General features: G+C 43.2%; 1 protein-coding gene across 1 annotated transcript; it reads left to right on the top strand.

The window, feature by feature from the left end:
- The first annotated feature begins 6,645 nt into the window (after positions 1–6,645).
- Positions 6,646–7,132, top strand: LOC123441490. The gene has a single exon (XM_045117903.1). It carries the CDS (start codon positions 6,731–6,733, stop codon positions 7,130–7,132), a length of 402 nt encoding a protein of 133 aa, XP_044973838.1. The 5' UTR covers positions 6,646–6,730.
- Positions 7,133–18,856: the final 11,724 nt, after the last annotated feature.

Raw genomic sequence — 18,856 nt, forward strand, 5'->3', positions numbered from 1 at the left:
ATGGATATTCTATGAAACAAAAACATGCAACAAACAAGAACTAGCACTTGGCACTAGATCAATGTGTTAGTCCAATAAATCATATAAAATGTTGCCAAAGATATGTTAAAGTTGTATAATGTTGACATGGAACAATAAAAAATTATAGATACGATGAATACATATCACATGCTACCCATTATGTAACCTTATGCATGTATGCTTATTCAGAAACGATGAATTAACAAAATTAACATACCAATACTTATAAGTATTAGAAACAAAATTATTAATATTTCAAAGTATACGATCCTCAAAGATTGTTTTAACCCCATTCATCTTATTATATCAGTAAGTCATGGCCCCATCTTCACCATATTAATACAAATGTCAAGCACCACGGTGCCCAAGTCAGGCAATTGGATCGTACTTTTTCAATGTGCATCAACTTTTTATTATTCACGCAATTCATGAGCGTGAACCATTGGACATAGCATATAGGTGGAATAGAATATGGTGGTAGGTATCAAATGGTTAAAAAGTGGAGAAGATAGCCTCACATCAACTAGGCGTACCAACGGCTTATGGAGATTCCCGTCGATAGATATCGATGCAAGGAGTTGGGATTGCCATACAAATGATGCACTAGATCTATAAGTGTATGAAAGTTCAACTGAAGCTAAGTGGGGTGTGCATCCAACTTGCTTGATCATGAAAACCTCGGGCATTTGAGGAAGCCCGTCATCGGAATATACAAGCCAAGTTTTTGAAAAAGTGATTCCCACTAGCATATGAATGGTATAACATGAGACTCTCTATATGAGAACAAGGTGCCACTTTGAGGTAAAAGTGTGGTAAAGGATGGTAGAAAAGTCCCTTCTCTCTTTTTCTATCATTCATTTATTATTATTATTATTATTATGGTGGGCTCATTCCCCCCCCCCTATTTTGTTTCCTCATTGGGACAATGCTCTAATAATGATGAGCATCATACTTTTATTTACTTACAACTCAATATGAAGGCTGATAAGATGGTACGACTTTGTATAAATGCCTCTGGCAGTGTACCAGGATGTGCAAAGATCTAGCATGACATCTATCAAAAATATGATGAATGTTGGCTTTGACACAAATACTATGTCATCTCTATATGATCATGCAAAGCAATATGATGATGAACGAAGTAGTCATGTTAAGTGATGATGGAATTTGCATGGCAATTTATCTCAGAATGGCTATGAAAATGCCATGATATGTAGATATGGTGGATGTTTTGAGGAATATATAATAAGGCTTATGTGCAACAAAGCGTGTCATGTCACGGGGTTTGGATGCATCGGCGAAAGTTGCACCGATCCTTGAGGTGAGAATCGGCAATGCACGGTACCGAAGATGCTAGCAAATATGAGGAGATGAGATTGCGTATGTCCATGGTTTCACATTAGTCATAAAGAACTCATATACTTATTGCAAAGTTTTATTATTTTTATCACAAATCAAAGTAGTACTTGCATGCCTCGAGGGACCCAGGGAGGGGGATAGTAGGAGTTAACCATCGCGCGCCCAGACCCGAAACAACACTAGGATTTCAACGAGGAATAGAAATGCTCACACATCATCACCATGCCTTTCTTAATTCTTAGACGAACAAGAAATTAACATCTCTTAATACCGACACCTCTATGAATTAATAATAATGATCTCACACCTTTTTCATACCACCACATCAATATCACTACTCCATAACTTCTCTATATGTGCTACATGATGGTTTTAATTATCACTCATTGAACACCTATTATTTTTGGTCTAGTCTTATGACCCATGCAAATTACTGTCACTATTTAATTAAATCTCGAAAAATATAAGTGGAGAATGAGAACATAAATTTCTATAAAATTTACACGCCACCGCTCTCAAAAAGATATAAGTATACTAGAGCAACTGCTAAGCTCAAAAGATATAAGGGAAGCACATAGAGTATTCTAACAAATTATGATGATGGTGTGTCTCTCTCAAATAAGTATGTCGATCAAACAATGATTGTGGCAAACTAAAAGTAGAAGTAAACAAAAGCAAATGACGCCCCAGGCAAAACTCATATCATGTGATGAATAAAAATGTAGCTCCAAGTGACATACTGATGGGTTGAGACGAAAGAGGGGATGCCTTCCGAGGCATCCCCAAGCTTAGGGGCTTGAGTATTCCTAGAATATTACCTTGGGGTGCCTTGGGAATCCCCAAGCTTAGGCTTTTGCTGGTCCTCATTCTTTTGTTCATCGGGATAATACCCAAAACTTGAAAAGTTCAATCAGATAAAACTCAACAAAACTTCGTGAGATCCGTTAGTATAAGCAACATATCAAATACCATAGGTACTGTTAAAGTTGATTCTTATTTTATTTTAGCATAAGGTAATGCATTATAACTTCTCCATGGCATATACCTCCCCCCCCCCCCCCCCGATACAATCCATAGCATAATCAAAACAAGCAAACTATGTAAGCAAAAATAGAATCTGCCTAAAACAGAACAGTTTGTGAAGATACATTTAGTTTCCATACTTGTGTAACTCAAACAATTCTGAAACCTTAGGACAACCTGAATATTTTGTATATCAGTAATGTGTAAAAAATCAGCTTAAAAAGACGTTCCAGTAAAAGCAGAGAAATTCTCCACTGGATGTCAAAGTTTCTGTTTTTTGCACTGTATCAATTCTACTCATCATACAAATCATCTCAAAGGCTTTACCTGGCACAAAAACTAATTGAAATATAAAAACACAACAATTACAGTAGCAACAATCATGTTATCAAAAAAAAAGCAAAAAAAAAACATAACTATTGGGTTGCCTCCCAACAAGCGATATTGTTTTACGCCCCTAGCTAGGCATATTGCATAGTTTCAAGTGTTGTCATCCTTGCGAGAATCACCCATCATGCTATAATAATATTCCCTCCTTTTAGTAGCAAACTTTTTTGATAGTTAAGCGGAAAATAACTTAAGGGACTAAATAACACAACACTAGGATCTGAAAGATCTACCTCAGGAGGAACATGAGGCTCTTCTTTAGGTTTTTCATAAGTGATAGTTAGCTCCCCATTGTATAAGTTCCGATAAAGGTATTTTACTAATTTTATTTCAAGCTCATAACCCAATCCAAGTTTTGGTATAGAAAATTGATCATTGTGTTAAAAAATCTTATCAACTAAGATATTAAGCGGAACCTTCTTTCTAAGATTCTCATCATAAGCAACATAGTCCGTGAATCTTAGTTTTATTATTTCTTCCAACTCATAAAGAATCCCCTCTATGGGTGGGCACTCACCGTTAACCCTATAATGAGCAAATATATCTCTAGATTCTTGTACGATATTACAAAATTCTTGACAAAGAAATATAGTAGCTAGACGTTTGGTGGAAGCTTCATGGATATTAGAGAATTCTAGAAAGAACCATTGTACGAAAGGATGCATGTGCACAAATTGTCTTTCCAATTGTACTATAAGCAAAGATATAGCATCCACATAACTTGTAGTTCTAGAAACAATAGAACCTCCTATTAATGGTAATGATCCCGCACAAGTGAAAAAATCTTGAATCACACTCTTTCGAATAATATTACCACTACCTATGCGGAGTTTCTTAGTTTGCACAATAGATTCTACCTTAGAAGAATCATCATCCGCAAGATTATAAAAATTTGCATTAGAAACTTCATGAAAATTTCTTTTACCATTCTCATCGCAAGGTGAAGTTGGAAAATCAAGGGCTTCCGCAGTAGAGGCGGAGGCATCACTAATTTCAAACTGAGACATGATAGCAACTTTCAAGTAAACTAGAGAGTAAAGGTGCAAACTAGTGACACGCTAAGCGAGCAAAGGTAAATATTTTTTTATTTTTATTTTTTTATGAGACAAACTAAATATACCAGCAAATAAAAATAGGAGCAGGTGAATGAAAATTTGTGTGAAGTTACTTGGTAGTTGGTGATGATATTCCCCGGCAATGTCGCCACAAATCTTTCCTCATACTTGTGATCTGCGTTGGTTTGTCGTGAAGAGGAGCGGGTTATCGCAGCATGATGTGGGTAAATATTTCCCTCAGTTATGAAACCAAGGTTTATCGAACCAATAGGAATATCAACAAAAACCGTCTTCAGCAGCTGCACAGAAAAGAACAAATAACTTGCACCCACCGTGGGCAAGTGGGTTGCCAATCCCCTTGGTCTCGTTATTTGCAAGCAAGTGAGATGTGTAGATAATTGTAAGTTGCGAAATAAAATAAAATAAAAGTAAATGGAAGCAAGGTATTGAAGGTTTTGTAAATATATGGTGAATAGACCCGGGGACATAGTTTTCCCTAGTAGCATCTCTCGTGAAAAACAACATAAAGTGGGTAAACAAATTACTGTTGGACAGTTGATAGAAAAGCGGATAGTTATGCGATATTCACGACAATTATCATTTGTATATAGGCATCACGTCCATAAACAAATAGGCCGACTCTTGTCTGCACCTATTACTATTACTCCACTCATCGACCGTTATCCAGCATGCATCTAGAGTATTAAGTAAAACACAGTAATGCATGAAGAACGATGACATGATGTAGACAAAGTAAAATCAAGCAATATGAATAGACCCCATCGTGTTACCCTTAGTACCAGCAACACAAAGACGCATCTTGTCCCCTTCTAGAACTGAGATATAGAAACTCGTCAGGTTGAACCTACTACAACGCACCTCTCTCATCGAAGAAATATGAATCTAGTTGGCCACACTATTTCAATAGATGGGAGAGAATTATGAAGCTATCATAATCATACACATAAGAATCATATTAGACTTCAGAAAATACTCAAATACTTATCATGAATAACCTGAACATAAACACACGATTCAACGGATCCCAACAAACGCACCGCACAAAAGGATTGCATCATATGGATCAAAGCAAAGATGCGATGATCATTGTATTGAAGATCAAGAGAGAGAGAGAGAGATAGATAAATAAATAGATAGATAGAGAGAGAGATTGCCATCTAGGTACTACCAATGGACCTGTAAGTCTGTGGTGAACTACTCACACATCATCATGAGGACAGCAAGGTTGATGAAGAGGCCCTCCGTGATCGATCCCCCTCCGGCAGGGTGCCGAAACGAAGCTCCAGATGGCCTCCCGTCGGAACAGAGACTTGTGGTGGCGTAAAAAGTGTTTCGGGCCTAGGGTTTTGGGATATATGAGAATTTATAAGCCAGAGAACGGAGTAGGGAGAGCCTCGAGGGGCCCACAAGCCATCAGGGCGCCCCCCAGGTCGCGCTGTGTTGGCTTGTGGGGCCCTCGGAGGCCCCCACCTTCTTCCGATACTTCTTGATCTTCTTTTGGTCCATAAAAAATCTCCAAAAAGTTTCGGTTCAATTGGACTTCGTTTGGTATTGAAAACTTGAAAAGTGAAAAAACATGCAGAAAACAACAACTCACACTAGGCACTCGGTTAATAGGTTAGTGCTCAACAGTAATATAAATTGGTAAATATATACCAAAAATGTATCCTAGAATGATAATATATCAGCATAGAACAATTAAAAATTATAGATACATTGGACACGTATCACGTCCATAGCTTCCAGGAGAGATCGGGCTTGACGCAGACTCCTAGTTTCCATGAATTGCGCCAGATAGAAGGGAGGAAAGGGTAGTGGACTGACCTCTGGTACCAGATGTTAGGAACCCAGTGGTATATCTCTCGATCTAGCAACAACACTCACAAATTCAGGTAGCAATCTCGATTACAAGCTCGGTTACATGGATAGAGAGAAGGGTATTAGGGGAAGAGAGGTACAAGTGCAGCCGCCGTCGGGTTCGTGATCCACTCGATGACGTGCGCATCGTTGCCCCTGCCCTTAAGTAGCGGTTGGACACTCCTCGGCCTCCTATGCCCACTCCAGCCCAACCACACGCAGGTTGGGCTTCCTGATTGCGTCGGCCTTGGAGAACAGACGAGCGCAGCGAGTCATTGCCGTGTGGGTCCTCCTTGTCGATATTGTCGGTCGCCCCTGGTACTGGAGGGGCGTTCACACAATCTAAAGATTTTAGAGCATGCTACATCCCGGAACTCAACAGTACAAAACATGGCGGAGATATGTACTAATGTAATCCCTTGGCACATAGTCTTATTTAAACCTTAAGATTGTATTGTTGATCGGAAACAAAACTCTACCTTAAAATCTCCGAAGTGTATACCACCCATCTAAATACATCATGTATGAGTAGATTTGAAGACATGACACTGAGAGGCAAGGATCACGGACTTTGAGCAGATTAATTATGGAAGCGGCTAGCCAGCGCTTGGTGCCCCGTTGGTGCGATCAAGCTTCTCTATCATCTCTACTATTAAAGGAGGATCTGCCGTCGTCGTGATGGTTTGACCTCGTGTGATCCCCCGTCTGTACCAGCACAGTTCCACTGATTTTTTTTTCTATCCCTCCTTAAACCAATCGATTTTTTTATCCCTCCTTAAACCAAACCGGTTAGCCCACGACAAAACATGTACCTCCCAGTCTAGCGATCCCGCTCCTGCTAACCCTTCTCGTTTCCTCGGTTGGATACTAGAAAAAAACGAAAGAGCCGCATCCACAGACCATGACCCCGTTTTCTCCCAACCTCCTCGATCCCGATCCCCTCCATCTCGTGATGCCCACGATCTCCCCTCTCTTCTTCCCACCCGGCCAGGCAGGGAAGCCGTTTCATGATCCGCCGCCAGCCGTGCTCGCGCGGGGGGAGGGAGGCCGCCGTCGGCCATGCTCGCGCGGGAGGAAAGAGGCCACCTCCATCTGGCCGCCCTGTCGCCCCCGCGGTGGAGGAGGTGGTCGGGCCCAACAAGGTCGACTTCGTCATCGGCGATGACACCTTCATGTTCGACTCCGGCGCGGGGGGCGCCGCGGTCGCGCTGCCGCAGGCCTCCGACGGGGCCGTCGATTGGAGCCGCCCTGACGCCCCCGCAGTTGAGGAGGTGGTCGGGCCCAACGAGGTCAACTTCGTCGTCGGCGATGACACCTTCGTGTTCGGCTCTGGCGCGTGGGGCGCCGCGGTCGCGTTGGCGCAGGCCTCTGACGGGCCCCCCTTCTCTCCTCTCACCCATGGGATCTAGCTTTCTGATCGTCAACACCTGCCCCGGTTCCATTCTCCATCCAGAGGGACATGTCCCCGATCCACTTGCCTTCTCAACGGAGCCATCGGCGGCATCTCCTCCTCGACAATTTCATCCAGCCGTCGTCGTCATCCAATCGACCTTCCCCGTCTACGGAGACCTGGAGCGACCTTCCTCGCATACGACGACCTCGATCTAGATCGGAGTCGCTTGCCATCTCATTTATTGTTCACCCAGTCCAGCAGGTGCTCAATGCGGGGAGGATAATGAGCATGATGGTGCAGCGGCAACGGCAACCGACGATGGCCTAGGTAACTTGTATCCTTATTGATCATGGAAAAATATGTATTGCGTAAGATCATGCTTTCACACAGAAGTGCAGTAGCTGGACCTTGCATTTACCTCAGTGCATAACTCCTTGGTTTTGCCTCTTTGTGTCACAGGCTTTCAGAGAGTACTACCCCTCCAGCAACGATCCCGGTACTATCCTGGAGTGTGTATGGGTGAAAGATAAATTTGTTTTGCATGAAAATATCAAAGGTAGCAGTAAGAAAACCAGAGATGAGGATCTGAAGTCGTGCACCCAAGATTCATCAATCTAGTATGAGACCCTTGGACTTGTTAGTGAAGGTTGGAACACTTCACCTTCTCTGATTCATGACATATGAACATTTGGAGTTCAGGGTTGCATTTTCTGCAATACTTATACATGACTGCCTGCTGATACTAAAACAATCGCATGCAATTGTATCCTAAAGGCATGCAAATGGAACATTATTGTCTGTTAAGTAATCTAAACTAAAGATACAATGTCAGTTGATAACATTTATATATAGGAGGAAGTGATATCAGATGAGTGTGAATGAGAAGAATCTTGGTGGTGCTATTACATTCTTGGAGCATACCTCTGATTGACTATTTGGAAGTTATGATGACCCTCAAGTATATTTTCTAAAAACATTTCCTTGTCTCTTATGGTAGATGACATTTGAAAAAATACTCAAGAGTATGCGTTTGGGATCTGTAACTTACCACTGAACTTCTGTTGTTCAGTATGATATTTTGGTTGAACAGCCATATATCTCTAATGTGTTGGATAACCTGTCTGACAGTTGTTGCAATGCTAACAACAGTTAGCCTTGCTGAATGATAGCTGAGATTGCACTTACTAGAAGACACACACACTGTGAATTGCAACTATGGTCTTATTTGCTATTAGTTCCATTTCAGTTTCAAAACATATTTTTGGCTGCCTACTCCAATGGGAAACTAAAGTGCATGTGTTGCCAAAAGTGATGAACCTTCTTTTTTATCAGTATGCTTTTGCTACACTTGCTTTATAGAAAATGGCAATAAGTACAGGAGGCCAGCCAAACAGGAGCACTGTGATGAATTCGTTGATTCTCAGTTTGGTGTCACGCTTTGTGAGGTCAGCCGAACCGTGCATGTTTCTCTTGAAAGGACGTACCTCAGAGAAAGATATGTTATATACCCAAGTTGCTCAACAGTCCGTAGCTGGTTGAAAGGAGGCTAACTAGAAATTAGACAGAATAACTGAAGTTTGAGCAGGGGCAGACTAATTAGCCTTATTTATCTTCAATAGATGCATGCATATGCAAGATCAAGAACCGATATGTTCAGAAGACCCTTGAAATCGACAGGTATAAACATTAAGCCATACATAATCGTCAGAAATTTGTAAACCAAAACACAGAGCACAATTTAAGTGGCTTTCCAGAAAGAAGTAAACATAGTCAGATTCATACTGCCTATGTCAACGCCATGGAAAAGGTGCCTTCTCCAGCACTTCTCTCTCCCTCTCTCTCTCTGGTTTTTGATTTGGAATTTTCGAGTTGGTGCTTTGTTCCTGAAGCTCCCTCTCTTCTCTATTGCAGGGGAACATCTCTCTGTTCATGAAGCATCGCCAACGCTAGCCCTTGTTGGCTTCTTGCCCATGGCGACCGAGCAGGCGGGAGAAGGTTTTATGTCCCGATGACGACTAGGGCGCTTGTGATGCTGTAAGTCCCAATGCAAGGCATGTCCACTTTTATCCATATAAACTTTGGAATGGCCATCTATTGTAAGAATTTGCCTTATACTGGTTTCAATGATCTTACATGAGTGAATTGTTCTTTATAATCCCCACTTGATGATGCTACAAGTTCATCGGTTCTATTTGAATTTATTTTCTAATCTTGTAGCTATCACTAAGATTTGCATGCTTGCGTTTTTTGAACCATCAGCAGGTTGGCGTGACTGATGATGTATAGCCATTCCTGGGATCTGGAAGATTTGGTACTGATTGGCCGAGTAGTAGGTCTCTTCATGCAAGTTTTGTAATTTACCATTCCCATATTTGATGGAGCAAGTGAAACATATTTCTTCATATTACCCATAGTCACTATATCTGCTTATCAGGCTTCACGAAAAACTCAGATGATACATATAAACTCCAGTGGATATAAATGTCATTTGTTATTCTCTAAATCGAATTTAGCGGGAACTAATTACAGTTTGTTATTCTATAAATGTTGTTTGTTTTTCTATAGCCATCACCAATACTAAATTTTGTTTTCTAATGAAAGATCCTGGAATTGTTATGCAGAATAGGCAAACTGTTCTCTTTTCTACCACACAGACTCAGGACGTTAGGGGATCTATTATTCAGCCTATTCAAATTTTCCCCAATTTTTTCGGCGGCAATGCTTATGTCGTGTCATCCCACAGGTTGAAGATTTTACAAATTTTACGTTTGGGAAAAAGGAAGAGAAGACAACGAAAACTTGTTTATGTTGGAGTAGATGACTCTGAGTTAAAGGTATGGAACTGCTTCACCCTGCTGTTCAACTTTCTTTTAAAGATTTTTTGGTTTATTTGGTAGTATGAAAAATAATTGTGATGCTCTTGCAACCTACCGCTGTAGCGCTGCAGCAGCGCTCTTCTTAATTTCACTTATTTGTCCGATATTAAACCTGTTTAGCTCATGGATGTGACAATATGTTTGCTGTTATAGAAGGTGGGTGGACTCTCAGAAGGCCATCTGAGGTTTCTGCAGCTGGCGGTGCCGGGCTTCCCATTGCTGCAGGCACAACACTACAGGCATTGGGGTCCATTGGTGCCAAGTTTGCCGGCATCGGCAAGCCATTAAACAAAAATTGACAGGAAATCAGGGAGGCAGATAAAGCAGAAGCCGTGATCAAGAGGAAGTCAATCTGAAGCAGAATAGGAATTGGGGAAGTAATCTTGCGCTCTCCCAGCCAGGTGATTCACTCGTTCCATCATATGCTTCTAACCATTCCGTTGGCTGCAATTTGTTTTGATCTCCACAAATGCACGCTTTCACCGTTCTATGGCTGAGAGATTGTAGGCATTCTGTAGCCAGTGGGCTGGGTTTCAGATTACTGAGGCTTTTCTTCTTTGCTGTAGAACACATAAGATCCTCCTCCATCGCTATCGCTGTTGTTGGATGCCACACATCAACAACCACTTGACGTTTACAAGCATGTGCTCTTATTTTTTTCTATTGTGTTGTCACTATTGTCATGATGATCATTGCGTCCTCTTGTTTACTTGTGCAGCATACCGACTTGGTCTCTGGAACAATTACTGCCTAATGCTAGACAACTGAAAGTAAGTATGAAGTGGAATCTAGAACAGTGTGTTCTTGATCGGCCCTTACTTGTGCAGCATACCGACTTGGTCTCTAGAACAATTACTGCCTAATGCTCGACAACTGAAAGTAAGTGTGAAGTGGAATCTAGAACAGTGTGTTCTTGATCGACCCTTACTTTTTTATATGAATATGCTAAGTCAGAGTTAGAAAATTTTAATACTAAGAAGTACTCCCTTGGTCCCTCTGATGCATATACCAACTTCCTACTAGATAAGCGACAATTAATATGGACCGGAGTGGTAAAAGAGTCCACGACGAATCAAGGAAAATTATGGAGAATTATGAAAATCAAATGAAGGAATCGGGGCAGTACTCCTGTCTTGACGTAATATTGGGTGTTCATTTTTTAGGGAAGTTTAGTTTTTTCTCTCCTCTCATGATGTGTAGTTTCACTTTTCCTCTTTGAGAATTGATGATCACCTCATATATTTTTAGACATGGAAAATTATGGAAACATGTCTCTGACGAACATGGGAGGTGAATATACATATGCCATAGGCCATGTCAAGCACCAGCTTTATCTTCCGGGGTGATTTGTTACTTTTCCTGGCCGTGTTCCTAGACGGGACTAGGATTTTCGTTTGCATCGGTGCCTAATCAGTCGTCGGGTGCCAGCTATATTCTAAAGTGAGTGATGGTATTTTTCCAGTGTTCAAGTACATGCAACATTGGAAGCAGGGGCTCCTATACATGTAAGCGCCTACAACCTGATGTCCCCAACACGGTTGTGCCCTCTCGTGGCTCGTGGGTTTGGACATCCGTTTCGGCGTCCTTACTTTCCTCCTTCGTGAGTTCCTTACTATACTCCATTGTATTTCTTCATCTAATATAAGGAGGCATGGAAAGTCGTCCAGTTTATGCGCGGAAGTATTACTGGATTGTCATCGTGTTTCTTGAATGTTGTCAAGTAGTAAAATTGAGTTATGGTCATATCGATTTTTCTAATGGATTCCTGTATTTTGCCAGGGGCTTGCTACAGTCTTGCTTTCAGTTCTGACAGTTGTTGTTTCTCGTCGGGTCGAAATGAGGTATGAGTCGATGCTTAATTTTTGTTATGTGTCTTACTTAACACTACTGTTATTTCTAGCAGAAGGGTCAGCTGGGACATGGGGACACTCTTGTGTAACCCGTCGACTGTTTTTTTCTAAACTATCAAACTAAGAAAATCATTTGCACTGTCCTCCATTTTAATTTTCTATGGTATTGTCGTATTCCTTAATCCATGAATATATTAGCATACAAAACTTATATCATTCAGGACCATGGGTGTAGCTCTTGCAGTTCTATGGGAATTGGACCATATGGGAAGCTGATTTTACATCTACATTCTAACTCTGCTCTTATTGTTTTGTTTCCCTGACTCGATGTTGTTCTATATTTGGTGCAGAAACTAAGGTGTTACGTCTCACCTCTCCAGTGACCACCCTCGCGCCTCCTCTCCTCCTACATATTACTTTTGCGCTTCCCCACCAACGGACCTTCCGCCATGCCCGCGTCCGTCATGCCCACGATGCAGCCGTGGTGGTATGACCGGCCGTAGCCCAATGTCACGGTGGGGAGGGAGGTCGGGGTCGTCCAAGCTTCGACGGAAGTTTATGAGGAAGAGGAGAGGTATGCGAGTTGGAATGGTGGAGGGCTGGAGCTTGGAGACAGTGTTGGGAGGTCGAGGAGGAGAAATATGCGCTCTGTAGTGTGTGAGTGCAGCATGCTCGCCGGTCGCCACCCCCTCGCCCCGCCCGCTCGCCGCGAAGGTTGCCGCCCCCTCGCCCCACTTGCAACGAAGGTCGTCGCCCCCTTGCCCCACTCGTCGCGCCGGTTCAGCGCCGGTTGTCCCGGGCCACCGTGCCGCTCGCCCACCGCACTTATGTTTGAGACGTGTGTTATTAAACAGAATCTTCGTTCAGAATGTAGCTACTAATGTTTGCACATATTTCTTTACAAGTTTAGGGTTTTGAATAAACTTAATGCAAATCCTTTTTTTAAGATTATATTACACGTGCGTTTCACACAGTATCCTTTTTTAATAATTTTCCTAGCTTCTTCATGGTAGAGTAGTTACAAAGATACTCCCTGCAGATCAAAGGGATATCTTCCTAGGTAGTCAAATGTAATGCACAATATCAAACTGTTGTTATCTTTCTCATTTCCTCCCAATTGCACAATAATTATTTGTTTTTAATTTCATCACAACAGAATTATTGTAATAGTGTGCATCTTCGTGATTTTATATATTTTCCTGTGTGGTTACTCTGGTTAACAATGTAATTTTCTTGATACACTTAGAAATATCATTATTATATATGGTGTGTGACTTGCATGGTTTAATTCAGTATATTTTTGTTACTGTTAAACTTAGACATACATGTTCATTGAGGTCAAACAGTCGTTACCGAATTTTGAAATTATCAAATATGTGGAAGGTGTGTTTCAACTCCCGAGGTGTATCCCTAGCAGGATGATCCTAGGTAGTCAAATGTACAGTGTATGATATTTTAAAGGGCGAAATTAAAGGACAGTGGCATAAATCACAAAATTTGGTAAGATCGAAAGGTGAAGATTCTCATGAAGAAATGAAAGAAAAGGGGTGAAATTAAAGAACAATGCCATATTAAACCACAAACCCCGGTAATCTACACTATAAAAAGCACGAAGAGGCAGATCCAACTCGCCATCTTAGCCGTCTAATCATGTACTCAACGGTTTAAAAATGTTGTTAACGAAATAACGAAGCCTTCGTTAACGCTAACGCTAATCCTACGCACGTCTTTTCGCCAACCACTCAGCCACGTCCCCCTTCACGTCGCCCGCCCCGCCCACCCCGCACTCTCCGCTCTGCCCCGTCTCCACCTGCTCGCCCCGCCCGCCGCCTCCCCTTCACGCCGCCGCTCGCTCGCCCCGCCCGCCGCCTCCCCTTCACGCCGCCGCTCGCTCGCCCCGCCCGCCGCCTCCCCTTCACGCCGCCGCTCGCTCGTCCCGCCTGCACCGGTTGCCGCCCAGCTCGAGCTTCTTCTGCTTCTTGCGCCGGTCGCTGGGGCCCGACCAGCTGACGAGGCGCGCGGGCAGGGTGGGCGCCCTGGACACCGTCTCCTGGCCCTCGAACGGGGTCCACAGGGACAGCGCCTTCCTGGCCTGCTCGAAGGGGTCGACGCCGCCGAGGGTCGGGCCCTCTGGCGAGCCCTCGGCGCCGGCCATGCCCCGGGCGGTCATGCGGGGGAGGGGCGCATCGCCGGGGGAGGCGCCCGCGACGGGGGACGGGGCCTCCGACGGGGCGGGACGGCGGGGCGGGGTTAGGGTTAGGGTTTCGTTCCGAGCGAGCGAGCTCTGCTCAGTTACCCGACCGCGCCTTCGATTTCTCTCTCCGGCCCGGTATTTTCAGTCTACTCTGGCTTCGATACTCGAAAGTGTCAGAAGAAAATGTTATTTATGCGTGTTAGCTTCCCGTCATTGCTATTTAGTTCGTCTACTGCTATAGTTTTTCTGGGAAGGTGACTCGCTCTATGGGGGTTATGCTTATTCATCTATCACCTATCTGTCTTTGTGCTGGTTTGACTTTGGACATGCCTGCTTTTCTGTACACTCTCATGTCCATCTTCCGGTGAACCAATGTATCATAACTGTTCTAACTGGTGAGATTTGTATGCTTTGGAGAAGTGTTTTTCTCTTCCTCTTTTTTGTCTTGGAAGGATGACTAAATGAGTATTAATGCTCATTCGTCCACAAAATAGGTGTGTGTGAGTGTATATATATATATATATATATATATATATATATATATATATATATATATATATATGTGCATAGAAGGCACAACGTTCTTAAAGTTCTTGTTCTTCATTTTTCTTGTTAACTAAATTACTGGGAGAGACATCAAATGGTATTGGATCAGAATCAGATGTTGAAATCACAACAAGTGTCCCATGCTCTTTCACAGATATATTTTATATACTCCACATCATATTCCAGTTTCAGACAGGCTTTATCACGTCTCCCTTTACCAATTTTGGTATGGTGTATTGGTCAAGCATAGATATGCTCTAGCAAAGCGGTATGAAAATAAAGATTGTTCTTTTCCTACTAAAGTTTTCATTGTGCAGGTTTGCCGACTTAATTCAAGCTATCTTGCTAGACTGATATCATACATCAAGAATACCAAAAGGCTTTTGGCAGATTCCTAGGCAAGACAAAATCCATACGAGGTAAGTCTTGACATGCACCATACGAGGCAGTACGCTTTGGAAGCTAAACCCTTTCAAATACATCAACACCACAATCCAGGATTTATTCCTGCTAGATTAATTTTGTTGAAGAATACCACGACATATCCCTCCATTCTCTGGTTTAGAAAATCCCTTGTATATAGAAAAGGGCATCTTTTCTTACTACACATCATTTTCAATACATATACGCTTCTGGTCGCATTCGAGATTTACTTTCCATAAAAAATAAACCCTTTTCTTATGGAATCCTCCCCGCTGTCTAATTTGTTCTCACTAGGCTGATCCATTTTGCACGCACTGAAGCAACGGTTAGCTTACTTCTACTGTTAACATCATCGATGGAAATTTGGATGAAAGTTGATGTGACAACAGATGTACACGTACCTATGAATTTGTGATTGCTACTTTTTTTCTAAACCTGTGCAATAGCTTAACTGAAAAGGCGGGGTAACTGTTAAAAAATCCGCACTGTGTATTTCAGAAAACCTTCATACCCAGTTAATGTCATAAAAAATAATCCTCGTCATCTCTTCACAATGATAGCCTTAGCAGTGTAATTGCCTTCAGTTTTCTACCAAGAATCGTATAGCTCCCTGCAAACTGTTGTCGCATATATCAACTTTTATTTCACAATCAGTCAATGTCGTAGAATCAATCTCAGCTTGCTTGAGTGCTTTATCGTATGTTCTGGTCCATCACCAATTGTATATAGTTCATTGCTCATTATTTTATAAGATCATGTTTTAAGTATTACAGAATTGTGAACATCATTTAGCATAGTTAAATATGATGACTTGGTCATACATGATCTTGTACAGCTTCTCTTTTCTGTCAGAGGTACCAAAAAGGCCTCAGAAATTTCCCATGCCTCCAGAACGTTCTTGCCAAATGGACATTATCTTTGTTCTATTGCATAACTTGCAGGTTGATCGATGCTTAGCCAAACTAGCTTGTTTTTTTTTCAAACTATCACGGCGGGAAAGGCTCCCCACTTGAATATATTTCAAAAGGTTTGAAACAAGCTAGACAAGGTGAGAAGTAAAGTAGTCCCGCCACAAGCCGGCGTGAACTTTTTCACCCACCTTGTTAAGGCGGTGAGACCACGGCGTTAGGTCCGCGACTATACCCCTAATAACATCAAGGGGAGAGACATCTAGGTTGCTAAAAGTTTTTGCATTTCGTGCGTCACAAAATTTTCAAATAATAAGGAGGATAAAAGGCCAGACCGAAGTTTTGTGATTGATAAAGTGCAGTACTCTTGCACTTGTTCATGCACGCTACTAAAACTGTTGTTGTTCCTGCTCCTATTATCATTGTTCTGAACCTTGTGTTCGCAATTTTGCATGCTGCAGCTCATAGTATATATTTCGCTTAGTTTCTCTCAGCTCCAAACTTCTTAGTTAGTTCAAATTCTCATGGTTGTTGTCAACTACTAGGCTTTGATTCAGTTCTTCCGCACACATTTGGTTCTGTATGAATCAACTCTGAAGTCTCGTTCTGAGTGAAGTTTTCTCTGTACTACGTTTGAGCAACATTAGTGCATTCACCCTTTTTCCGCTACGGCATTGTACCAGGGTCCATTCTTCAATTCAACAAATTTTGGTGATTTTATGATATTGTCAAATCAGTCTGGAATTCCTCTTTACAGAGCTGTGTAAAAATCTCTTTATTGATGCTAAAAATCTATCATACCCTGCTGCTTTGCGTTCACCAGTCGACCAGAGTGTTAGCGCCAGGGCTGCAACCAGGTGCGTCCAGAGGAAGATGATGGAGCACTCCTCCTCCCCAACATCTAACAGCTGGGCTATCGTCCCTGCAACATAGGAGAGGAGAAACCAACACCTCAGAGCATAGCACCCCTATGTCCGAATAAGCTGTGGTGGTAAGCCGACAAGACCGACGGTCATGGCAGGGGGAACCGTGGATTGCAGCAGGAGGGCGTAGCGGTACAGGGGCGATCTTGGCAGGAACCCGAGCTCGCTGGCGGCCATCACCACTCCGATTCCGCAGGCGGGGAGGATGACGAAGCGTATCGCGATGATCGACACGACCACCAGTGGCTTGAGCGTCTTCCTGCCTCTGCCTGGCCGTGCAAATTTTTGCAAACATGAGCATGGAGTGCTTCAACCGCTGCGAGGTCTGACAGAGAATGAACTTCACCTTTTGTAAGGTTTCCGCCAAGTATGAGGACGGAAACCTTACAAAAGGTGAAGTTCATTCTCTGTCAGACCTCGCATGGGAAACAAAAAAATTCCTACGCGCACGAAGACCTATCATGGTGATGTCCATCTACGAGAGGGGATTTCTGATCTACGTACCCTTGTAGATCGCACAGCAGAAGCGTTAAGAAACGCGGTTGATGTAGTGGAACGTCCTCACGTCCCTCGATCCGCCCCGCGAACCGTCCCACGAACCGTCCCGCGATCCGTCCCACGATCCGCTCCGATCTAGTGCTGAACGGACGGCACCTCCGCGTTCAGCACACGTACAGCTCGACGATGATCTCGGCCTTCTTGATCCAGCAAGAGAGACGGAGAGGTAGATGAGTTCTCCGGCAGCATGACGGTGCTCCGGAGGTTGGTGGTGATCTAATGTCAGCAGGGCTCCGCCCGAGCTCCGCAGAAACGCGATCTAGAGGAAAAACCGTGGAGGTATGTGGTCGGGCTGCCGTGGCAAAAGTTGTCTCAAATCAGCCCTAATACCTCAGTATATATAGGAGGGAGGGAGGGGAGGAGGCAGCCTCAAACCCTCAAGGTTTGGCCGAAATTTGAGGTGGAGGAGTCCTACTCCAATCCTACTTGGAGTAGGATTCCACCTTCCCACTTGGAAACTCTTTCCACCTTGTATTTTTTCCTTCTCAAACCTTATGGGCCTTAGTGGGAACTTATTCCAGCCCACTAGGGGCTGGTTTATCTCTTCCCATAGCCCATGAGACCCCTTGGGGCGTGACACCCCTCCCGATGGTCCCCGGCACCCCTCCCGGCACTCCCGGTACACTACCGATGAGCCCGAAACTTTTCCGGTAATGCACGAAAACCTTCCGGTAACCAAATGAGGTCATCCTATATATCAATCTTCGTCTCCGGACCATTCCGGAAACCCTCGTGACGTCCGTGATCCCATACGGGACTCCGAACAACATTCGGTAACCAACCATATAACTCAAATACGCATAAAACATCGTCGAACCTTAAGTGTGCAGACCCTGCGGGTTCGAGAACTATGTAGACATGACCCGAGAGACTCCTCGGTCAATATCCAATAGCGGGACCTGGATGCCCATATTGGATCCTACATATTCTACGAAGATCTTATCGTTTGAACCTCAGTGCCAAGGATTCATATAATCCCGTATGTCATTCCCTTTGTCCTTCGGTATGTTACTTGCCCGAGATTCGATCGTCAGTATCCGCATACCTATTTCAATCTCGTTTACCGGCAAGTCTCTTTACTCGTTCCGTAATACAAGATCCCGCAACTTACACTAAGTCACATTGCTTGCAAGGCTTGTGTGTGATGTTGTATTACCGAGTGGGCCCCGAGATACCTCTCCGTCACACGGAGTGACAAATCCCAGTCTCGATCCATACTAACTCAACTAACACCTTCGGAGATACCTATAGAGCATCTTTATAGTCACCCAGTTACGTTGCGACATTTGATACACACAAAGCATTCCTCCGGTGTCAGTGAGTTATATGATCTCATGGTCATAGGAACAAATACTTGACACGCAGAAAACAGTAGCAACAAAATGACACGATCAACATGCTACGTCTATTAGTTTGGGTCTTAGTCCATCACATGATTCTCCTAATGATGTGATCCCGTTAT

This window comes from Hordeum vulgare, chromosome 3H, assembly GCF_904849725.1.
Source record: "Hordeum vulgare subsp. vulgare chromosome 3H, MorexV3_pseudomolecules_assembly, whole genome shotgun sequence".
NCBI classification, from domain to species: Eukaryota; Viridiplantae; Streptophyta; class Magnoliopsida; order Poales; family Poaceae; genus Hordeum; species Hordeum vulgare.

Excerpts from the sequence above, each read along its gene's own strand:
- LOC123441490 (XM_045117903.1), top strand. The coding sequence starts at position 6,731 with ATGATCCGCCGCCAGCCGTGCTCGCGCGGGGGGAGGGAGGCCGCCGTC.